General features: G+C 37.4%; 1 protein-coding gene across 1 annotated transcript in view; it reads left to right on the forward strand.

Annotated features, from left to right (window-relative positions):
• UBE3D (ubiquitin protein ligase E3D) overlaps positions 1-26,049 on the forward strand; it is a 189,082-nt gene that overhangs the window by 101,949 nt on the left and 61,084 nt on the right. Inside the window, exon 9 of the mRNA XM_011931970.1 lies at positions 20,647-20,785. Within this exon, the coding sequence (XP_011787360.1) occupies positions 20,647-20,785 (139 nt within the window). The remainder of the gene's footprint in view (positions 1-20,646; positions 20,786-26,049) is intronic.

Consider the following 26,049-nt stretch of genomic DNA (forward strand, 5'->3'; position numbering starts at 1 on the left):
TCTTATAGGAGAATCAAATCCAAGTTGGTAGAAGGGAATTTTTCTCTATGCCAAATAACTCTGGAAATTGATTCTCCTACTTTAAATGGGTGTGGCCAGTTTTGTCTTTTTTTTTTTTTTTTTTTCAAACTCATATGCCAGTATAAAACTTTTATGAGGCTGCTTTAACAGCTTTAACAAGGCCCTTTGGGACTTAGGGTTATTTATCTAAGCTCTTATTAAAAATGAAAACTTTTCTATGTTTAGCCCTGTAAAGCAAAACTGATCCTAACAATACTGTAAGCTAGAAGAGCAAACACTGTTCTCTAGACTGACTTGAAAATAAAGTCAGGAAACTTTGGGGTCTCTCCCCTGACATTAACATAATAGAATAGTGACAGCAAAGCCAGTATTTCAAAGTCTCCTTTAATTAGGAAAATTTTACTCTACCGTGCTTATAATTTAGGCTTTGACATGACTTACTGAAATGACTTCCAGCCCTGGAATCAAGCTGTTTCACTGAGCACTCCAGTGTCTCCATTAGCGTCAGCTTGCCCCAGGACTGTGTTGCCTGGTAGAAGATCTGGGAGCACCTTTTCATTTGTGGTATCTGCACTTGTTGAAGTATCTTTGGCTTTTGCCCTTTCCCACTGAGATGTGGGGCATGAGAGAGAGGTTGTTTCTGAGATTAATGTGCCAGAATCTCTCCGTACATAACCCAGTGGAAGAACTGGAGCTGCTACAGGAAAAATTTTGTAATCTTGAAATGTGTTCAGCTTTTTTGTAGGTATGTTCAGGTTTAATGAGTCTGGGTCCTATAGTAAATCTATTTTTAGACAGATCTTGGGAGCTAAGATTTTGTTGTTGTTGTTTTTGTTTTTGTTTTTGTTTTGTTTTGTTTTGAGATGGAGTTTTGCTCTTGTCGCCCAGACTGGAGTGCAATGGCACGATCTCAGTTCACTGTAACCTCTACTTCCTGGGTTCAAGCGATTCTCCTGCCTCAGCTGGGAATTACAGGCATCCACCATCACGGCTAGTTAATTTTTGTATTTTTAGTAGAGACGGGGTTTCACCACATTGGCCAGGCTGGTCTTGAACCCGCTCCAACACCCGGCGAATTTTTTGTATTTTTAGTAGAGACGGGGTTTCACCGTTTTAGCCAGGATGGTGTTGATCTCCTGACCTCGTGATCTGCCCACGTTAGCCTCCCAAAGTGCTGGGATTACAGGCGTGAGCCACTGCACCTGGCCTACCTTTACCTTCTTTAACCTTAGTAGTACTAGTTAAAGTCATTAGAAATATTTCACTTAGCAGAACCTGGAGACTCTGAGTTACTGCCTGTTTCAGAGGAAGTGAAAATGCTTCCCAGACAATAGAGGAGTAAGTGTAAAGCACATAGATGATGTTTCTAAGGAAGGAAGTACAAAACCACCAGCTGGCAATTATAGTTTAGAGTATAATGGAGACAAAGAGCAAACACCAAGAAGATGATGGTGGCAGAAATATTGGCTGAAGGTCAGAGGTAGAGGCAATACAAGTATAAAACTGACAGACTGGATTAAGAAAATGTGGCATATATATACCATGGAATACTATGCAGCCATAAAAAAGGATGAGTTCGTGTCCTTTGTAGGGACATGGATGCAGCTGGAAACCATCATTCTCAGCAAACTATCACAAGAACAGAAAACCAAACACCGCATGTTCTCACTCATAGGTGGGAATTGAACAATGAGATCTCTTGGACTCTGGAAGGGGAACATCACACCAGGGCCTATTATGGGGAGGGGGGAGAGGGGAGGGATGGCATTGGGAGTTATACCTGATGTAAATGACGAGTTGATGGGTGCTGACGAGTTGATGGGTGCAGCACACCAACATGGCACAAGTATACATATATAACAAACCTGCACATTGTGCACATGTACCCTAGAACTTAAAGTATTAAAAAACAAAACAAAACAAAACAAAAACCTTAAACAAGTTGGGAGATGTCAGTATGAAGTTTGGGAACTACTATTCTGCTATTCTGAAAGAATCTCAGAGCAGTTGTAAATAGAGGGAAAATTGTATGTACACTTGGTTTTCAATGCTTCAACATGAGCAGCTGTTTTAACAGTTGAGTTCTTAGCCACTATCAGGCATAGAATATTTTAATTTTGGAAAACCCAACTGTTAAAACAACTGTTTCGTCTGATTAGACTTAAGCTGGCTTTGATTAAGTTGCAAGACCTAATGGGACCATAGCACCAGGCTATTATGGTGCTATGATTTTATGATTTTATTGGACATAATAAAAAATCTGAATGGATGTTAGGTTGAGTGTTTGGTTGGACACTGACTCTCCAAAGAAGCCACATTCCCCGGTATGTTTCTGCCAAGTGCTAAGGCAAATAGCATGGGCTTTTTTACCTTGTTCCTAGTTAATGAAAATTACCTGAAATAAATTTGCCTTACATTTCTTGGATGTGAGCTTTTTTCCTGGCACTTAAAAGACATTTTTTCCTGATTCTATTAACATCTCTCTTAACCTCTTAATAATCTTCTCTTAATAATAGATAATATACCTACTCAGATCACCTCAAGTAGTCATTTGTGTTGCTTATTTTGTATTCTTTGTTACCTAAGAAAAGAATTAAATTAATAGCAACGTCTAAATTTGTCAATTTGTAGGTAATAAATTTTTTAATATCTATAGCAACTTGACTGATGCTAATGACAAAAATCTTAAATTCCAAATTTAGCACCATAGGTACCTTTCTTAATGGAAAAGACTACTTTTTAGGTTCGTTTTTTAAAAAAATCTTAATTTAAATAACAATTGAGTTTACTTGTTAAGATAACTTGATCAGTTTCTCATATAAAAAAGTAATGTTAATCCATATTTTAAAGCATTCAAAGATGTTTCATTTCGTATATTTTCAAAACAAAAGTAGCTCTACTTTGTATATATCACCAAAATCATATATATTTCTTGTAAACTATTTGAAACAATATGAGAAAAAAATAGAAGAAGGTAAGCAGAATTTTTATACTCATAGCCCACACTGATAACTACTGCCAGTATTCTGGCACTCTTCTTTACTTGCACCTCTTTATGTACATATACACAGAAGGATATGGCTAGAAAATTTAAGTTTGCATAGGCTAAGTGTAGTTATATGTGCTGTTCTTTATTTTTTTTAACTTATCAAAATATTATGACTATCTTTCCATGTCAGTTTAGATCTACAGTCATCATTTACGCATTGATTTTTAGAGGTCTCATACTTTAAAGCAATGACTTATTTTTGCTAGTTTCTAAAACTCAATATTGTAAGTAATTAGGAAGCAAAATTGAAGAATATGCTTGGGGGTCTTAATAAAGAGATGAACTCAGATATCAGAAGTATAATTTTGCTGCTTTCACTGAAAAATATATGTGTTTATCTTATTAAACTAAAGCAAGTTTATATATTTTAGATATCATCAAAATTTAAGCAAAAGTATTTTGGTTATAAATTATTATATTTTTGTTATTTTAAAATAAAAAATAAGCATTTTTATTCAGATCATCTGGAAACATTGTGCTTTCTTCCTATATCCTAGGATACCCTAGACTGATAATTACAAGCTTTCCTCACTTTAACATTCATAAATATTTGTCATTAAATGTGTGAATTAATTCAGAGGAGGACAGTTGTTTTAATATTCACAATATGATGTTTTAAAAAATAGTACAAGTTGGTTTTTTTTTAAGCTCTTTTAACATTGGTAAATTCAGATGCCTAACTACCTTTCACAGCTTTCTTACAATTACTTTACATTTCTAGAATACTGATTTCTTGAGTAGCTATATTTAACTCCTTCCCCACCCCCTGCCACACAAAGTAATGCAGTCAGCCTTCAGTATCCATAGGTTCCTTATCAGAGGATTAAGCCAACCACAGATGGAAAATATTCAGGGATTTTAAAAAAAAAAAGAAAAAAACAATAAAAAAATACAAATTTAAAAATACAGTGTAACAACTATTTACATAGTATTTACATTGTGTTAGGTATTATAAGTAATCTCAAGATGTCTTATATGGGAGGATATGTGCAGGTTATATGCAAACACTACACCATTTTAAGGGTGTAGTGAGCACCATGGATGTTGTTATCTGCAGGTTGTTTTGGGGGATCCTGGAACCAATCCCCTATGGATACTTAGGGATCACTGTACACACATACAATGTGTGTACAACATACAGTGTGCTCCTGCACACTGTACAGCAGCAGTCCCAGCCTTTTCAGCACCAGGGACTGGTTTTTATGGAAGACAGGTTTTCCACAGACCATAGTGGTAGGGGGATAGTTTAGGGATGATTCATGCGCATTACATTTATTGTGCAATTTATTTCTATTGTGGGTTGGTGCAAAAGTAATTGCAATTTTTGCTATGACTTTTAATGACAAAAATCCCAATTACTTTTGCATCAACCTAATATTGTTAGGTTGTAATTCATAATGAAATAATTATACAACTCACCATAATGTAGAATCAGTGGGAGCTCTAAGCTTGTTTTCCTACAACTAGACAGTCCCATCTGGGGGTGATGGGAGACAGTGACAGATCATTAGGCATTAGATTCTCATAAGGAGCACACAGCCTACATCCCTGGCATGCACAGTTCACAATAGGGTTCTGGCTCCTATGAGAATCTATTGCTGCTGCTTATCTGACAGGAGGCAGAGCTCAGGCTGTAATGTAAGTGATGGGAAGTGGCTATAAATTCAGATGAAGCTGTGCTGGCTTGGCTCACAGGCCGGTGTTGGTCTGTGTTCCGGGAGTTGGGGACCCCTGCTGTACAGGGTTGATTACCCACATTTTAAGTGTCTTTTTTATACCTTGGAACCAAATACTGAGGCTAGCCTCTTCAAAATGAACAGAATGTAGATTAATGAAATCTAACTATCAGAGATAGTTCATTTTAAGGGTGTCGTGACAAGGAAAGAGAAGCTAAGAATTTTATAATTTTTAATAAAAAATAGTGGCTTTTGTAAGTTTTAATGAAATTCTTCTTAGGTTTTAAAGCTGCCTTTTAAAAATATTTTGTTCTACCTCAGAAAAATTTAGCAAATATTTTTCTCTTTGACTCAATATACTCTTCAGGGAGGAGATGCCTTTTGGTGCATAGTCTTTGAATAAAACTGGATCATATTTTCCAGTTTCAATAATCAGACCTCGCTACAAGTCAGTCAGCTAATGAGTAAATAACAGATATAAAATTTAGAAGACTGTCAGGACTGACCTGGTAGATTTTGTTGATTATATTTATTTTATGTAGGTACATACAAATCAAATTCTTATAGGAGAATCAAATCCAAGTTGGTAGAAGGGAATTTTTCTCTATGCCAAATAACTCTGGAAATTGATTCTCCTACTTTAAATGGGTGTGGCCAGTTTTGTCTTTTTTTTTTTTTTTTTGTACTATAACGTTGTGTTGTCTTTTATTCAATCATACAAATTTGGGGATTCCTGAATAAGTTTTTACCTGTAGCAGAAACAACAGATTTCAGAACATTAGTAACTTCTCATTAATATAGCTTTTTAAAATAATTTTATAGCATATGCTTTCAAACAATACTCTAAAACACATATGTTTTCAATGTTAACTGGTAATGATTTTATTTCTATCATAGCTTATTTATGAGAACAGTTACTTGAGAAGGATAGACTAGACATGTTATTTCTTTTTAAAAATGTAATTTTTGGTTATGTGAATGATTCATGTTCAGATTTCAAAGACAGAAAATGTCCTAAAGTGCATTATTTTATTTATATCACTTCTTGAAATTATAGCAGTCTGCAACATAAATGGTACAACAAAGAATACCAAACTATATTTTTATGTACATTTAAATGTACAGAATTATGTACCATTTTTAAGTATCTTAACTAAAACCAGGGTATTTCCAACATATAACTTATGTTTTTATATGATTATTTTTAAGAGCAGACTTAAAATCAACTCTACTAGAGTTACATTGACATGTGACTTCACAAAAGGTATAAAGGCTTAAACTTGAGGGCATTTTCCAAAATCAAGGACTCTTGCACAGGGGGCATGAGATCTTGGTATCTGGATTCTCATCTCTTCCCATGGAGGGAGGGACAGAATTCTTAGTCATTAGGATTTGTCTTCTAATGGGTCAGAGAAATCCACTTATGATTTAGGGTTATGAAATTCAGTCACTAGTAGCTAGGATACCAAGACTGATCGGGCCTCATTCATCTGAATTGAGTTATACCATTGCCAACTGCCCTCTTGTGAAGGAACAGTATCTGAGTTTCCAAAGGAAGGGCATCCAAGGATAGACTGGGGAAGAGATACAAAAGGAAGCCAAGGATGCTGAAGATGATGGTACTCTGTGAGGGTAGGAATGGAACTCTGTGGTTGCATATGATGCAGACAACCAGAACCCACCCTGTTCTGAAGGCATGGGCTGAGAGAGCTCTGCTAGATCATCTTTCTCTTTTCTGCTGAGACCAGACATGGTTTCACCATCTATCTCTGGTCTCATCATCTATTTCAGCACAATCACTCCACCCAATTTGAATTGAAAAATGAAGACCTATCCCAGGTCTAGGAAATCATCAAAGAAGAAAACGTCAAACATTTGGAATACCTCTAATACAACTCCAAATAAAGCATCTATAAATAATGCCATTTTATCAATACTAGTAGTATCAATATTAATAATGTAAATATATTTCCTGACCTTTTTTTTAAAATTCTTTCTGGCAAAAATAAACCTTAAAAAGACATCAAGAGTATTTAAAAAAATAGAGACCAGTTGTGGTAGCTCAGGTCTGTAATCCCAGCACTTTGGGAGGCCAAGATAGGAGGATCGCTTGAGGCTAGGAGTTCCAGACCAGCCTGGGCAACATAGCAACACCCTGTCTCAATATTTTAAAAAAAGAAAACATCTTTAATCCTTGCTGTGTACCTTATGCATCCTAAAAACTTTGCATTCACACTGGCAAAGGACTTCCACTTTGGGACAGAGTGGGTAATGCTGATTAATGAAAGTGTCAGCTGAGTTTGGCCTCTATGGGACAGGGAATCTAGTAATGCCAAGTGTCATATTTACTTATGAGAATGTTATTAGAGTGGACCTAATTTATTATGTCTCAACCCGCATACTTTGACTGCCAGTTACTTAGGAGGGTGATTAGAGGATTGGAAATGCATTTCTCAGCCTCCTAAGTTTTTAACTGATTTCCTCTAATAATATAATAGAACATAGTAAAAATGTGAGCCAAAATACCTTATTTTTGAAAACTTTTCATAAGTGGTTATATTTATTCATGTGCTAACAAATATTATGATATATAAGTAGAAGTTAGTTCAAAATAGAACTGTTTTAATTATTTTGTCAAAAAAATGGCAAATGAGAAAAAGAGAATTTTGACTGAAAAGCGGTGATCCTTACTCAGGGTTCCACGAATCTTGAAAACGTTATGCTAAGTGAAAGAAGCCAGACCAAAAAGGCCCCATATTGTATGATTCCATTTATATAAAAGAAGGGAATGAATGGACTTGGAGAGGGGGGTGATCTGGTAAATACCCAAAATTATATGCAAAATCCTCTTTGTAAAATGAAAGTTGAGGGGAGAGAGTCCCTAGTTTTTTTTGTTTGTTTTTTGTTTGTTTGTTTTGAGACAGAGTCTTGCTCTGTCACCGAGGCTGGAGTGCAGTGACGTGACCTCTACTCACTGCAACCTCTGCCTCCTGGGTTCAGGCAATTCTCCTGCTTCAGCCTCCCGAGTAGCTGGGACTACAGATGCCTGCCACCACGCCCGGCTAATTTTTTGTATTTTTAGTAGAGACAGGGTTTCACCGTGTTAGCCAGGATGGTCTCGATTTTCTGACCTCGTGATCTGCCCGCCTTGACCTCCCAAAGTGCTAGGATTACAAGCATGAGCCACCGTGCCCGGCGGAGAGTCCCTAGTTTTAACCATATTGTCATTGAGAACTATGACCTTCAAAATTGTTTAAAAATCACTACTTGAAAACCTTTTTAAAAATAAATTTCTGTCCTTTGTCCTCTTTTTATAAATTCATATAGATTCTTTCTGTCAATAAGAGTTTCTGCCCTCTGCCTGTGATTTAAAAATTTTTTTGTTAGCAATACAATTTTTTAAAATTATAAAACCCTTATAGATTATGGGTTTGTAGTAGTTTTTTAGAGTTTTTGGCAATATTTATTTTATTTTTACATATATGACTGTAATACATCTTGAATTTATTTTTGAAAATGATATAAGATAGGCTTTTAAATTTATTTTCTTCCAGATGAGTGGTTATTTGAACTATCACCCCTAATAAATAATCAATTTTTCTGTCCTCAAATTGTGATAGTATATAATGGGTAAACACCATAGAAATATGTTACATTTCATTAGGGTCTATTTTTGGATTTTGTGTTTTGTTCCATGAATCTATTTGTCTACTTCTATATCAATACCATGTTGACTTGATTACATTAGTTTTATTATATGTTTTGGATCTGGAAAGCAAGTATGCCTATGGCATTCTTTTTGAAGTGACCATGGTCATTTTCAAACGTTTATTCTTGTGAGTCATATTATTTTATCCAGTTCCAATGAAAACCAACCCCTTTGGGATTCTAACTGAAATTACATTAAATTAAAATATAAATTTTGGGACCATTGACATTTTTATGAGATGAAGTATATCTTTCCATTTTTTCATGTCTTGTTTTACGTTCTTGAGTAAGGTTATATAGTCTAATTTCTGTAGCTCTTTGTCTTTTTTGTTAAATTTTCTAAGTTTGTTTTGTTTTGTTTTTAGAGAGGGTCTCACTCTGTCACTCAGTCTGGAGTACAGTGGGACGATCTTGGCTCACTGCAACCTCCACCCCCTGGGTTCAAGGGATCCTCCTACCTCAACCTCCCAAGTAGCTGAGCCCACAGGCGTGTGCCACCATGCCAGTCTACTTTTTTGTATTTTTAGTAAAGACAGGGTTTCACTATGTTGCCCAGGCTCATCTCAAACTCCTGAGCTCAAGCAATCTGCCCACCTGGGCCTCTCAAAGTGTTGGGATTAGAGTCGCGAGCCACTGCACCTGGCCTCTTTCTAAGTGTTTTTATAATGATGTTCTTATTGTAAAAGAGGAATGTTTTTCCTATTTTTAGGCTTCACTTCCGCCCCACCCCACCCTACCCCCACCCCCACCCCTGCTCTATGTAGTAGAGATATTCTTGCTTTTTACATAAATATCTTGGGCACATTTTCTTCTCTCTTGTTGTTAACACAGTCTCTCAGACTTTCTAAGTAAAACAGTCATATCACCAGGGGAAAACGGGATTAATTTCAACATCTCCTTTGCAAGAAAATATTAATCAATGACAGTGACCACTCCTATTTCCTGATTTCAATTGTGATAATTGTATGTTTTGCCATTTATAATTTGATTTTGAGTATTGCTTACAAACTGATGAGAAAAGGCCTAATAATTAAGGCTACTGATGGCATTCCTGAAGTTATACAATGAAGGACCTCTGCAAATGACTCAACAAAATTGAAAATAAGATAAAATTTTTAAAATGCAATTCACAGCAAATCCAAACAGCCAACAAATATATGGAAAGAAACTCTAGTTCACTAGAATTAAGCAAATATAAACCAGATGAATAGCACAAAATAATTTTACTTCCATCAAACTTTAAAAATCCCAACTGTTAGTTCATTGTTGGTGGGAGTATGGGGCAAAGAGTACTCTGATGACTGGTTGTGGAAATGTGAATTGGCAGACTTTCCAGAAATATCTATTAAAATTAAAAAATGCATATACACCTCAATCTGATATTACCACTCTTGAGATGCTATTCCAAACAAATTAGAGTACCAGAATGTAAAGAAATGTAAGCAAGGACCTTATTGTAATATTGTTCATAGCAGGGAAAGAAAACTGGGAGAAAAGATAACCAAAGTATAGTATTTTAGATGTACACACCTTGATGTGTTATATAGCCATTAAAGAGAGTGAATTATTAGTCCCAGAGCAGTTGATTTGAGGTCAGAGAGTGGTCAGTGGATAGTGAGAGATGGAGTGGGGGGCAGGGGAAGTAGGGAGAGGTGAGGGAAGTTAAAAGGGGGAGAATGCAGTACAATATGGGATTTGGCAAATATTTCTTAAACAGGACACAAAAAGTGGTAAGCTTCAAAAATACAAAAGCTTGATTACATCAAAATTAAGAACTTTTTAAGCATGTGCTTATCATATGACCCAGCAATTGCATTTTGGGGGCTTTTATCCTGGAGAAATGAAAACTTAATGTTTACCCTGAAACCTATACACAGATGTTCATAGCAGCTCGTAGCTGTTATAATAGCCCCAAACTGAAATCAGCCCAAATGTCCTTCAGTAGATGAATGGATAAACAACTGTGATTATATTCCATGGAAATTTACTCAGCTATAAAAAGGAATGAAAGCTAGGTATGGAGTTGAGTGGCCTGTAATTGCATCTACTCTGGAGACTGAGGCGGGAGGATTGCTTGAGGCCAGGAGTTTGAAACTAGCCTCGGCACTATAGTGATCCGGCTCTTACTTTTTTTTTTTTTTGTTTTTTAAACTTAGTCTGATGTAACAGTGCACGTCTCTAGAACCAGCTTCTCAGGAGGCTGAGGTCGGAGGATCACTTGAGCCCAGGAATTTAAAACTGCAGTGAGCTATGATCTCGCCACTGCACTCCAGCCTAGGTGACAGAGCAGGACCCCATCTCTTTAAAAAAGAAAAAAAATATGAACTGTTGATACAATTACTTGGATGAATCCTGAGGGAATTGTGGAGAGAAAAAAAAAAAAAAAAAGACTATGTATTATATGATTCTACTTATGTAACATTCTTGAAATAACAAAATTATAAAGATGAAGAACAGATTAGTGGTTGCCAGTGGGTAGGGAGTGGAAGAGATGGGGAAGGGAGGTGGTTGTGCCTCTAAAGAGTTACCTTAAGAGATCCTCATAATGGAACTGTTTTGTATGTTGGCTGTTCAGTGTTAAAGTGGTCACATGAGTCTGCACATGTGAAATAATTGCCTAGAAGTAAATACACAGAGACACACACAAATGAATGCATATTTAAACATGAGGTTTACAAAAGGTTGGTGAATTATATCAATGTTGATGTAATTATCCCAAATGTTACCATTGGGGGAAGCTGGGTGAAGGATAGACAGCCTCTCTGTATTTCTTACAAATCCATGTGACTCTACACTTACCTCAGAATAAAAAGTGGGAAGAAATGGTTTAAATATTTAAAATGGAAAAAATTAAGGACAAGGGAGAACAGATGCCAGCTTGACAGAGTAAATCATTTGAGGCTTGATTTTTCCATTTGGGGCAGGGAAATGAAATAAAAGGTTAATAAAATAGAAATAAGCAAGAAAAAATATTTTTAAGGTAGTGAACTACATAGTGTAGAGGCCAATTTGTCTCACATTTTGTTTGCAAGTAAAAATTTTCTAGAATTAATTACAATAGCAACCATAATATGTTTGAGTTTCTGTTGGCAATATTTACTAGTTCTACTAGTTCACTGTTACATAATTAAATCAGTGCATTCAACATTCATCTATCTTGATTAGAAAGAGCCAAATAGATCTATAGGTATCCCTAGAGCTGATTTAATTTTTCCACAGATTCTCTTTTTGTTACATTTAAATATAATATACATACCATAAAATTTGTTCTTTTAAAGGGTACAATTCAGTGATTTTAAATATATTCACAAGGTAGTATCACTATCTAATTTCAGAATGTTTCTGTCACCCTAAAATGAAACTCTACCCACTAGCAAATCACTCCCCATTCCTCCTTCCAGCCCCTGACAACCCCCAATCTGCTTTCTATCTTTATGAATTTGCCTATTCTGAGCATTTCATATAAATGGAATCATACAGTATGTGGCATACAGATGAGAAATGCCTTAAAAGACATACCAGTCAGTTGCAATATATGGATCTTATTTAGTCTAAACTCAAACAAACTGTAAAAAAAATTAATGAGTCAATTGAGGATATTTGAGCACTAACTACAGACTTGATATGAAAGAATTTTTACTTTTTTCAAAGTGTAATAAATTATATTGTGGGTATTCTTTTTAAAAAAATCAATCTTTAATAATACATACTGAATTATTTCCTCATGAAATGAATGATATGTTGTCTGGGATTTCTTCCAAAATAATTCAGATGGGTTGGTGGGTAGCGTGTGGAGATACAAATGAAACAAAGTTGGCCATGTGAGAATAATGGCTTGAAACTGGGTCTTGGGTACATGGAGTTCATTACACTTTTCTCTCTTATTTTCATATTGTATTTGAAATTTTCCATAATGAAAAGTTTTTTAAAATCTGAAGAAGTAGCTGGCCTCTTTAGATGGACTTCTAATTATTATGTTCTTAATGATATCACTTTTCATTATGCAGTTTCTGACAGGCTTGTTTGTAGGGTGGATTCTCATCTTCTTCTTTTTTTTTTTTTTTTTTTGAGATTGAGTTTTGCTCTTGTTGTCCAGCCTGGAGAGCAATGACACTATCTCGGCTCACCACAACCTCCGCCTCCCGGGTTCTAGTGATTCTCCTGCCTCAGTCTCCCGAGTAGCTGGGATTACAGGCATGCGCCACCACACCTGGCTGATTTTTTGTATTTTTAGTAGAGATGGGGTTTCTCCATGTTGATCAGGCTGGTCTTGAACTCCCAACCTCAGGTGATCCACCCGCCTCGACCTCCCAAAGTGCTGGGATTACAGGCGTGAGCCACTGTTCTATTCTTTAATGAAAGTGTTCCCAGTCTAATTTCTGGGTTCTCAGCGACTGGTGTCTCGCAATTACAAGCATTTATAAAAGACAAAATTTCTTATTTTTTTGGCATGAAGTAATACATTTAATTTTGAGACTGCCTTATTGGTATCTTATTTAAATGAGAACCATTTTCCCCATGTTTTTTGATGTGTGGGAGATTTGCCTTGACAGACTTACAGGTCATATGGGCAAAGTTTGAAAGGCATAGTATTTAGGAATTGTGCACTTGAATTCTCTCAAGAGCCCTCTAATTCAAAGAGAATTAAAGACCAATTTTGCCTTTTTTGATTTAAAAGGGTCAAATTTTTCTTCTGTCATTTTCAAAGAAAAATGTTCTTGTGGATACTGTTCATTATTTAATGAACTTTGTTTTGACAAACAGTCGTTTGTGTGTGCATTTTTTCAGGGTCTATTTTTATTTAATTAATGCTTTTGAAATACTTTAAGTATAATGCAGTCAATATGGCTAATCAGAACAGACATTCCAATATATTTAGATGTTTCAAAACGTATTCCTAAGAGTGGCTTATAAGAATTTCAAAATTTTGGTTATGTATTAAATAGGTGAATGTTTATAAAATTTCTATCACTAAGTTGTTGTCATTTGCTTGTTTTGCTAGTTTGAGAGCTTAAGTTGATGGACGTATCATTGGTATAGCTTTGAAATTGAGCATCTAAAATGTACAGGTATAAGTAACATAATATTTCAATATCTTTAATATGCTCTTTGCTTTCTTAGGTTCTTCTAGGTTTGAAGAGTTCAAATTATCTACTAAAATATGAGAAATGAGGTTTAAGTTAAATATTTTCATCTTGAACTCTGTCATACATACCATTTTTTTCTTCTCTACACAATAATATGTTAGATTCCTTTTAAATATTTTAATTTGGATAGAGTTGTTATATCATTTCTGTTTGTCATTTTAACCTGTGTTAGATTAAACAACCTCCATGTTTCCTAGAAGACTATATCACCTTTCTGTTTACTCAGGTTCTTTTCTTGATATTGATTGGTTTGATTCATTCTCAATTTCACTATTTTTGTTAGAAGTGATAGAAAGTGACCTTTTTTCCCCTTCTCAATGCCTCTTCGAAAATAGATAGGCCATAGTTGCTTCTCTAGGGAATTTTGACAAGGCAAAAGTTTATAAATAAGGATGGTGTGTCCTCTACTTGTATTTTGGTCAGTTAGACTAAGGTCGTCTGACTGACAGTTCTGGTCTCCTAGGAAAGCTTTTCCTCTCTCAGTACTTTAAAAATCACAGAAGTAAGTTTCAATTGATGTTTCGTTCATTGTTCCTTTTGAAGTATCTTTCTTATTGACTTATAGTGGATAATTACTGATTTAGGTCCAATAGTCTGTGATGTCTTTGTAGGAAATACCAGAAATGTTCCAGATTCTGCCCTATGGTTGTTAAAATGCTTGTATCAACAGACATTTGCATTGATATTTAATGTCAGTTGATACTGAATGTCAACTCGATTGGGTTGAAGGATGCAAAGTATTGATCCTGGGTGTGTCTCTGAGGATGTTGCCAAAGGAGATTAACATTTGAGTCAGTGGGCTGGGAAAGGCAGACCCACCCTTAATCTGGGTGGGCACCATCTAATCAACTGCCAGCTCAGCCAGGATATAAAGCAGGCAGAAAACCATGAAAAGGCTAGATTGACTTAGCCTCCCAGCTTACATCCTTCTCCCATGCTGGATGCTTCCTGTTCTCAAACACTGAACTCCCAGTTCTTTAACTTTGGGACTGGCACTGTTTTCCTTGCTCCTCAACTTGCAAACAGCCTATTGTGGGATCTTGTGATTATGTGAGTTAACACTCCTTAATAAACTTCCCTATATATCTGTCTATCTTATTAGTTCTGTTTCTCTAGAGAACCAAGGCTAATATAATATGTGAGTCATGGGCAGAGTTGCAAGTGACACCTCTGGCTTTGTCAACATATGTCCTAAATTCCACATAATGAGTTTGGTGATTGTTTTAGGATATACTGTATAGATTCAGTATGCTAAGTCATTTCTTCCTCTTTCCATTTTGTTCTCTTTTCTTTATTTCTTTCTCCCTAAATTTAAAAAAAAAAAAAAAAGATGAAAACTTTACCTGAAGTTTTGAGGGAAAGTTACCTGTAGTTCTTACTCTCCTAAACAACTAATTTCATTTTTTATTTATTACTTTCGTTGTTCATATGTATGAATGCTTCCTGTGATTAAAGTAATATTTTATGTGATTGAAATTAAAGAGAAAGTTTATAAATCGTAACATTAGAAATAAGTCCTGAGACTCATGAAAAACATACTGTGGGAATAGAAATAGCAGGATGAACATTAGGAATTTGAGCCATATTAGACCCAGCTAGTTTGTCTAATTTCAAAAATAAGATTGTTCAAATTATTTTAAGATGAAGTGTTTTGAGATATCTAGAACTTACCCTATAATTTGCCTTTGGGGTTTTTAATCTCTTTGGGTGGAATTAAATAATGCTTAATATACTTTTGCCTTGTTCATGGAGTATTAAAAAGAATAGGATTTAGATGGTAAAGATCATGCTTGAGATTTTTTTTCCTATCATTTATTGGGTCTGTGATCAAGATAATGCTCGTTTCCTTTATGTGCTTCAATGGGAATAAAAATTGTTAAATCACAGAATATTTTAAGGATTAAGTTTAAAATGCCAATGTTGGATTTACATACCATGCAAATGTCTGTAATTATGTAGAGACATTGGTGACTAACTTGATAACTAATTGTATCTTTTTTGTGACTGTGGTTATCATTACTGTAACAATGTCCTTCTGTATAAATTTTGATAGTTTGATGCATTGGACAGGTTATGTACCTGACTCAAAGGTCCTGTGAGGAAACTAGGCTCCAGAGTGCTTGTCCATGATCACTCGCTGGTGAGTGACAAGGCAGTGCCAATGTATTTTTATTTCTATTTAAGTGTCCATTTTTGATAGATTGTACCATAGCCATTTAGCAGCATATTGAAACTTTTAAGCAGCACTTAAAATTTCCTTTGTCTGAACCAGAAATCACATCAACAGCATAATGTTAACTTGTTTCTGATTACAAAAATAACACTTGGAAAATAAAAGTGTAAAGAAGAAAATGTAAAAAGCAGAGTATTATTTTCCTGTAGTGGAAACAACCGTGAGTGTATTGCCTCTTCATCTTTTTTTCTCATCACATGGTTATTTTCACTTACTCTAACATGAGTATTTTTCAATGTCTATTTTACTACCTTTCTTAGTCAAGTTTTGAAGTAAATACACATACATACACACACACACACACACACACACACACACACAATAAATTAGCATCTTTTTTGTTTGTTTTTTTGAGACGGAGTTTCACTCTTGTTGCCCAGGCTGGAGAGCAATGGCACAATCTTGGCTCACCGCAACCTCTGCCTCCTGGGTTCCAGCAATTCTCCTGCCTCAGCCTTCCAAGTAGCTGGGATTACAGGTGCACACTGCCACCATACCCAGCTAATTTTTTGTGTTTTTAGTAGAGACGGGGTTTCTCCATGTTGATCAGGCTGGTCTCGAACTACCGACCTCAGGTGATCCACCAAATAACTTCTTAAAAAAATGTCAAAATACTCAACTATATTTTGCAAGCCAAAGGGTTATCTTGCAGAAGAAGTAGGCACTTGCAGATTCAGTTATTAAAGTCCTACTTATGGTTTGCTTGGAGAGGATAATATATACAGTGTCCTCAGCAGTCATTGTGGTGTGGTGTGAATAGCACAGGCTTTGCATTCAGACTGACCTGACTGAATCCTGGTCCCACTACTTGCTAATTGCATGATGTTGGACAATCACTTAACCTCTCTGACCTTTGGTTTCCTGTCTTTAAAATGGGATGAATGATGCATACCATTCAGGGCTGCTTTAGGATTAGAGACAGCAAATATAACTAAAGTGCCTGACCTGGTGTCTGGATGTGTTAGCCATAGGATAAGTGATAGTCAGAAGAAACCTAAGGCCTTAGGCTTACAAAACTGAAGTAATTTTGTAAAAATTAAAGGCAACCATGTTATAGCCGTAATTAACTAAGTAACTGTGTCTTCAGAATATTTATTTGCGTAATTTACCATTTTCCCTTTCTCTTGCAAATATGTTACTGCCCAAAGAAGAATGGAAAATGATGAAAAAGTGACTGTCTGGAGATGCTTTCTACCCTGGCAGGCCATGGTCCAGGCTACAGTGTTTACCTCATTTCAGGAAGGTCCAAAGCATGATGGGCCTGGAATAGGTCTTAGAGATTCACTGATGAGTTCCCAAGGAACATTCACAATCCAGGGCAAGAGATTCAATTCAGAAAATGCAAAAACCTTTTCACCATACTTTTAAAAAAAATTCAGAATAGGCTTCAGTGAACCCTATTGTGGGTGGCAGGAGTTGGGGTCAGGGGTATAAATTCTGAAAACTTAAGTTGTTTTATTGAACATAACAAATGTTGGGGAAAATTAAAAAGATATTTCTTTTAGCCAGTAAGAGGTTAATACCTGACTGTGTCTGCAGAAAAGCAACATTGAGGCAATTTTTAAATCTTTATTTCCAAATAAGATGAGAAAGTTAGAGGAAATCACTCATGTCTGATCTAGAAAGAATTAGAGACATAGACATATCCCAAATAAGAATACTAGTAAGGCATTTGTTTCCTTTATAAAAACTTGCCTAATACCATACTTATATCACTTACAAATGCCTTACTAGTATGTAAGTGATGTAAGTATGGTATTAGGCAAGTTCTTATAAAGGAAGCAGGACAATATCTCTAAGAAAATGATACGTAAGTGGGTCTCACAAGATGAACAGAAATTCAGCAGCAAGGATAACTGCCTTCCAGGCCCAGTTAACTGTATATGTAAGTCAACAGTGGATTATGGAGAGCATGAGGAAGGAGTGTGGGTGGAGAGTGAGCTTAGAGCCACTGCACTAGTACTAAGTTTGAATTACGGAAAAGACAGCAATGTTTTAATTTTCATTCGAGAGAAATGTCGAAAATGTTATATAATGAGTAAAAGCAAAAAGAATAGCAGAGCCAGTCAATCAATATAAGATGATTTTTTAAACACAGAAAAGACACTTAAATGTGTCTTTGCCTATGAAGGAGTGAAGGACATGCCATCCCAAAATATGTCAGATTGGTATATTGATTGTTTAGAGGTGAAAACTTTGGAGAAATTGGAATTTCATGAGGCTATGTGGACGGGATGCCTTCCTGAGCTAGGAGCTTCTGTATACAGAAGAGACACTGAATGAAATTGCTGTATATCCCCAAAGAGGAACAACTCTTTTCTTCCCAAGACTGCAAGCCTATTTCCCAGAGGATTAACTACTTCCTGTCAGGAAAGCTAGATGAAGACTTTCTGGAGCTGCCTTTCTTCCACTAACAGGATGCTGGGACCTGTAGGAGCACCCCGTTTGGGACTGTGAGGTGCTTGAAGGGGTGTGGACTGGCATCCAGCAGTCACTAACACATAACTGGTGTGTAAAAGGCAGGCATTACATTAGAAGCAGAGTCAATCATTTTTTTGGAGGTCCCACTGAGGTAGGAACTTGGATCACTGGATTCAAAGATCACTTGGTGCCTTAAAGACACGCATTCCAAAGTGGAATGTGGTTGAAGAAAGTGGGCCAGGTGGTTGAAGAAAGCCATGTGGGAGCTCAACAAATCCCAGGGGCTTATTATGATGCTGCAGATGGTCTCCTTAGCATCTCAGCTCTTCTGCAAGGAAGAGCTTGGGTGTTAGGCCTCAGAGGCTATAAGGTCCTTGGGTTACAGAGCAGGGGAGAATGAAGTTCTGTGACTCAGGGGTGGAGAGTACACTCTAGGTTTGCAGGCTGGTGGTACTCCCAGAGGAAAGCCAAGCTGTTTCTGTTGTGAACGGATCAGCAAAGAGCCTCAGGCTGAAGGGAAAAGTGCACAGAGGAAGATATTTTACAAATCAGGGCAGTTTAGGCCAAGACTTACTATGCTCTACAAATTTTGAGGGGGGTGGGGAACTTTTTACAAACAAGTAGGGGTCTTGACATGTTATATATAAAGATTAAAATTTTTGATTTTTCTAAAAAAAAAAAAAATTAAAGGGCAAGGTTTGTCCTTTCCTGCATGCAGCAAGCAATCAAGATTCCTCTGGGAAGAGCACCCTCTCGATACAAAGTGAGAAAACAGCGCTTATCACCAGAGACTTGGAATTGGAGGCTGCAATGGACCTGAATAAACATATTTACCTTATCTTCCATCTGTTTTACACACCCCCACACCATATATCTCCAGTGACTCCCTTGAAAAATTTACTTCCTCTAGCCAGATTTTCCTTGTCCTGTTATGTTTCTCATACTTATCACTCTGTGCCTAAAAATGTATAAAAGCATCTTGCTTTGGCTACTTCTTTGGACTTCACTTGCTTGTAAAGATCCCCGTGTACATGTAAAACTAATAAAATTTGTACTTTTCTCTTGTTAATCTGCCTGGTGTCAGTTTGGCTCCCAGATCCAGCTGAAGAGCCTACTAAGAGCTAAAAGAACAATGGAGGTGATCTCTTCTCCTCTACACTAAAACTGGACCAGTGTCTTATTCCAGTCCAACTAGTTGGCCAGTGCTTCAAAGGAGAGTGAACTCCATTACCCCACATCAGAAATCTGTTAGCATAATAAGTAACCTGATTGATAAAACATCTAAACCATTTGCCATGACTTGTTCTGTAAAGTGTTTAAAATCCATCATGCCCCGAACCACTGATTCTCTCCAAGTTTCCATTATTCACCACTGATTTAGTTAAAGATCGCTTTTCAGAGAGAAGTTTATAGAAGTGGCAAAAAATGCATATATATTTATATAAACAAATATAAATATTATATACATATATCTTTAAATTTAGTGATAAGAGACACTTTGGTCGCAGATCAGATAGGAAATAAGTAAATAGAAAAGTTGAAAACCTAAAACTCATGCTATTCTTATTACTTTATTTTCTCATAATTATTTTTTTATGTTTCCCTTTACTGTAAGCACCAGATGAGGAGCCAGGAAGCCAGGATTCTAGACCCAGCCATATCGCTTTCTACACATTGCCTCATCTCAGACACATCCTTTTACTTCTCTAGCCCTTGGTTTCCTGATCTCTAAAATGAAAGGATTTTCAAATAGGTTCCGCAGGATATAGCAGAGATGCTTCAAGGGCCACTCTGGAAGATGAAGGGAGGCCTCCTGCCAACCTTTCCCCTTCAGACAGAGCAGCTTCACTTTTATTTGTATTGTAAGTTGGGGCTGTTACAAGATTTTTTTTTTGACAAAAGGATTCTGTCACTTTTTAAAAGTTTGAAAATCACTGAGCTAAATGTTCCATAAGGGCCTATCCAACTCAGAAAACCAGTTTCATAGCTGTAGAATGGGGGTGACAATAGTTCCTTCTCTTAGGTTTCTAAGAGGTAAACCAGATATTACATGTAGAATAGGGCATAGAATTTAGGGAGCATTCAGTGTGTTAGCCGTTAGTCTCTGCCACCCCTTCCCCAGCGGGTCCTACACAACTAAGACAGCATTTCCTGTGACTGCATACTTCAGAGTATGAAATGATGGCCTGAAAAATTGCCTGATCCATCTGCTTTATATCAACAACACCATCAAAATGTCTTGGACATGTTCTCTGTGAATTTTTAATATAGTTTATTTCTAGTTTTTGTACTTTGCCTTTTTCTCACAATTGAATTTTCTTCTTTCATTTCAGAATTTTAAAATAATTATGATAATGCGTTTTTGAAAGTTAATGTGTTGGTGTGTTCCAGACTTGTCAGCTTGTGGGAAAGTGACATCAGCGTCCACCCGCTAACCCTGCCCTCTGCAACCTGCTTGGAGCTGCTGTTGATATTATCAAGGAGTAATGCCAATCTGCCTTCATCCCTTCGCCATATGAATTCCTTTCAGGTGAGCAATGGCTTCTTTTCTAGGCTGTGATTTCTCAGTTTTACTTGGAATTATTTTTCAAGGGTCCTCTCTTTCACAGGAGATAGCCCGTGGAATTCCCCAGTTTCAAATCATAGCAATAAGCATAATGCATGTATTGCTTTATCTATATGTTTTTTGTTTGTTTTTTGGAGGCACAGACTCGCTCTGTTGCCCAGGCTGGAGTAAAGTGGTTCAGTCTCGGCTCACTGCAGCCTCCATCTCCCAGGTTTAAGCGATTCTCATTCCTCAGCCTCCCGAGTAGCTGGGACTACAGGTGCATGCCACCACACCTGGCTAATTTTTTATATTTTTAGTAGAGACAGAGTTTCACTGTGTTGCCCAGGTTGGTATCGAACTCCTGAGCTCTGGCAATCCAACTGCCTCAGCCTTCCAAACTGCTGGGATTACTGGCATGAACCTGCCGCATCCCGCCTTTGTCTATCTCTTTTTAAATAAATGAACAAATAGAGGCTCGGAATTGACTAGGTAATTGTCTGGTTGTGGCAGAACTCACAGCTGTATAACGCCAGGCTTTGTTCTCCAGCTCCCATCTTCCTTCTGGGAAATGGCCAGAAGATCTGGCAGACACTTGTGAATGCCACCTCCCTTCTCCCAAGTTTGCAGGAGACCCAGGAATCTTGATCATTATTAGTGGGTTTGCTGCTGTTAGCCTGAAGTCAAATTGCCAAATGGATGTTTAACAGGATTGGTCTGTTTAAAGGTGTTCTACTTTCCGAGCCATTTCCCTCTCTCTCCTTAGCCCTCTCCCTTATCACTTCCCTACTGCCCTTGATATTTATTTGTTCTAGTCTAACTCATTTCTGCAAATGTAGACTGGCCAGCAAGAGGACCAGCAGGAAGACCCCCCCACCTCCCTCACAGTCAGCTAATTGTCAGATGAGGTGGCAAATGAGAATTAAATGTTAACTTGTGGCTTAAGTTGTGGCCCTATCACTACTACATGTAATTGCACATATCTGTGACTCTTGACAATGGGAAAATACTCACAAGCCCTCTGGTGCTAGTGGTAATACAATGTACATTGCTGAGAGATTAACATGGGTTTTTTCTACTTCTGGGTTTTTAATGTATCGTAAGAAAACTTCAGGAGCATTGTATATTGTTTGGTACCTCTGTTATATGGTAAAACAAGATGTGGATTTTCCTATGAATCATATCTCAAGAAATAGAGAGGAAAAAAACTACTCCAGTCTTATTTACATTCTTTTCCTCTTGGAAATCTGTTACATGGATTGTCTCTGTGATGCTCTTCCCCTTTCTGAGCCTCAGGCACTCATAGAGTACAGTCTTTGGCCTTAGCATGCCTGTTTGTTTTTGCTGTCCGTTGGTCAACTCCAATCCTGGTGTCTCAAAGGGACCTTAAATAACATCTTCTCATTTTGTAGGAGAGGAAATTGAGATCTGGAGCAATGAGCTGGCCAGGAAACACTCAGTGGGTCAAAGACCAAACTGGACTCACTCACCGGGGTTACTCCATCTGCCACCAACTACAATGCCCACTAAGGTCCTGGAGGTGGAGCAGGTGTGAGTGGTGGGTGGAGGCAGGTTATTAGATCTTCCTTGGAATGTCCACAGCCTCCCCTTATTTTGCGGTAGTTTATATTTATGTTATTTATTCATATACTGCCTTAAACCAGATATGATTTAAAATTCTGTATATCTATATTTCATAAAGTTCTGCTCATGGGATTGAATAATGCAAAAGTTTGTATATGCCCACAAACGTTCATGGAGGGAGAGACAAGAAACTTAACAGTTGTATCATTGAGGAGTGAAGCTGAAAAGCAATAATTTTTTATTTCACTCCTTCCCTCATGTACTGTTTGAAATTTGCATGCCATGGGTGAGTGAGCAGCAAGAGAAATGACTGACTTAAAGGATTTTATGGCATGTTGGGGGAAATAGGACAGTCATCCATGTCTGATTTAACTTAAGAGTAATTTTATTACAAAATAGCCTCAACACAAGTCTTAAAGAAATTAAAGGTATAAGAGTAATCTAAACCAAATATGGAAGGTTTGAGAGGAAGACCAATCTATAGTTCTTCCCTATGAGACCCAGGAGGCCTTGCCCCCTTTAAGGATGTCATCTCAATCTCATGGAAGCACAGGTGCATGAAGCCTGGCCTGCAATTGGTGGCATTAGTGTGGTCTTAGCACCTTTAATTAGAGGAGCTCTTAGAGTGGTCTGAATGTTAATTACTCAATGCCCTTTTCTATTGGTGATTGTACTTCATGTGGTTTTAGTCCCTTTTCTGAATATTATTGTCAGAAACACACATGCTTTCCCAGTATCACAGATAGAGAGAAACTTGGCAGAATCTTGTGAGCTAGTTTGGTCCCTGCTGTCACCCCTGGAAAGATGTATTCTTATAAGGAACATACCAGGAATCATCTTCCCTATGCAGGTCCTCACTCCCAGATGAAGGATCAGTGAAAATGGGGAAAGTGTGTGTCAGGATTAGAAAGATGCTCTGCTTTTTCATCTTTGTACCACCCACTTCATCATGTATTATAATGGCAAGGAATGGGGCTTCTAATTTTGCCTGTGTTTAGGATTTATTTTTTTTAATTGGGAACTCACTCTCATGCACATTTTTTAAGAGCTATATTGGCAACAGCTATAAAATAGCAGAGTGACACTTGTTAAAGTTTGCTTTACATTTCCAATTCTCTTATTTTCTGGCTGAGTCACTGTGAGCAGTGCTTCTTTTTCTGTAAAGCTGTCATTTTAGGATTCACTTGGTGCTCCTGCTTGAGCTGTTATCACTGCTGAATCTCCAGAAGAAGAGTTTATCTTATTACTTTAAACAACATGATATGAAATTCTAACTTCTTAAATTACACTGTAACATTTCTCTCAGGCCAACAGGGATCTCTTTTGGTGGTTTTGTCACAATTATAGCTTCCACTCTGTTACAGTACCTTACTATTTCTAATGTGATTATAAGCCAACAAAATGTAGGATTTGATTGAGATTCACTGACATATTGCTAAGCATATACTAAGTTTTTGCTGTGGTCACAAGAAGATGGATGGACTTATCGTTCCTTATCAAGTCACTTCCTGCTTAAAATTCTTCCGTGGAATCCTGTTGCAATGAAAATAAAATCCAAACTCCTTATCTTGGCCAATAAGCCGAGGAACATCTTGGCCCTGCCTCCCTTTCTGACTTCATCTCTGGCTCTCTCACTGTCACTCAGCTCCAGGCACACTGGCCCTATCTCCCTGTCCTTATCATGAGCTGGTTCTGGCTGTAGGATCTGTGGACTGGCTGTTTTCTCTGCTACTAGGAGAATACTCTGCACCCGGTCTTTGCATGGCCAGCTGCTTCTTGTCGTTCAGGTCTCAGTTCAGGTATCCCCTCTGAGGAGAGGCCCAACCTGACCCCCCTTCTTCACATCACCATAACTCCTTACCTTGTTTAATTTTCTTCAGAGCACTTTCTACTCTTTGATCTTGTTCATTTATTTGTTTGTCTTTTTCCTCTACTAAAATATGTGTTGAATGAATGAATGGGGGAATGTCTGTTTTTTTTCAATATTGTGCCAACAGAACTTAGTATAGTGCCTGGATGTAGGAAGAAGTTAATAAATACTGGATGCCTGGCCAGATGGCTGGATGAAGGCACAATTAAAATGCAGATGGACACAGCCATGTGACATTCTAGAAATCGAAAAGACTGAGCTGGGTTACACAGAGGTATGTACAGTACACACTCAGGGCAGAAGCAGCAGCCCTTTCTCTGCTGGGGCAGTACTAGACTCAGCAGATAAGGTCTGGATTTAACACATGTCAACAAAGTTGAGCACAGATGGGTATCCACATTGCAACTGCAACCTGGTGTTTTGTACAAATGAGAAAAACTCAAAGAAGAGTTCAGCCCTTAGAAAGAGCTGGCAAGACTCAGATAAGCAAAATAATCAATATATAGGATGGGACTCTCTGGTTACTGGAGACCACAGTACCACAGTAGGGAATATGGGAATGATGCCCAAGCTTTTGTGCCAGAAACCAAGGCAGTCGGCATTAGAGGTGCAGATTGGTCCTCTGGAGCAGGCAAGTTGCAGCCTGTTGACATCATTGCCATTGCTAGTTTATTTCACTGGGTGTGCTTCAGAACTCTGGGGTTAGGTGGCACAAGGCCATTTCCATACCCATCTTGCTGGGCAACAACCAGCTCTTAACCTGAAGTCCTGTAATGGCAGCTTTAAATCTGGGTAAGATATCTGCAAGGTAGAACCTTAAAAGCAACCAGGTTGGAACCAGGACTGGGCAAGAGCTGCTGGTTTTAATGGCAACTATGTATTTTTCCTAGAATCCTGGCCTGTTGCAGCTAGAAGGAATAATAAGTCTAATAATCTTATTTTTATAGATAAGGAAACACATACCCAAGAAGGTTAAGCTGATATTGGAGACAGAAATTCTGATTTCTTAGTTGTGTTTTTTGTGCTACAGAGAGTATGTTGACTTCTCATTGGGAAGAGAGGGGATTTTTCTATACTTAGCATTTGGCCAAAGTAGCTCACACTTGTAATACCAGCACTTTAGGGGCCAAAGCAGGAGGATCACTTGAGCCCAGGAGTTCAGATCCACCCTGGGCAACATAATGAGATGCCATCTATGTAAAAAATTAAAAAATTAACAGGTGTGCTGGCATATGCCTATAGCTCCAGCTAATCAGAAGGCTGAAGTAGGAGGATTTCTTGAGCCCTGGAGGTCAATCCTGCAGTAAGCCATGATTGCACCACTGCACTGTGGCTTGGATGACAGCGTCAGACCCTGTCTCAAAAAAAAAAAAAAGATATTAATAATCAGATAATAATAATATAAATTATAATAGCTAATTTTTTTTTTTTAGTTCTTTCTGTTTTCCAGGTACTGTTCTCAATGATTTGTACTTAGTAGCTCATTTCATTTTCATGACACCTCCATGAGGAAGGTATATTATTATTTCCATTTTACAGGTGCAGAAACTGAGCCACAGGAGCACAACGTGCCCAAGCTCACACAGCTAATAAGTAGAGGAACATGAGGTACAAGGCCTGGCTCCAGAACCCCTATTCTTAACCACTAAATAATGTTAACCTCTTTTAATAAGGTTGGTTAAAGAAAGTTAGATGTTTTTAAGTGGCATGACTTGTCAGCCCCTTGCATGTGCCTAAGGGGTAGTGTGATCCTCCTAGTTGAGGAATATAGTAAACATTATTTCCCAAATGTACT

This window comes from Colobus angolensis, unplaced genomic scaffold (assembly GCF_000951035.1).
Source record: "Colobus angolensis palliatus isolate OR3802 unplaced genomic scaffold, Cang.pa_1.0 Scaffold920, whole genome shotgun sequence".
In the NCBI taxonomy this organism is placed as follows: Eukaryota; Metazoa; Chordata; class Mammalia; order Primates; family Cercopithecidae; genus Colobus; species Colobus angolensis.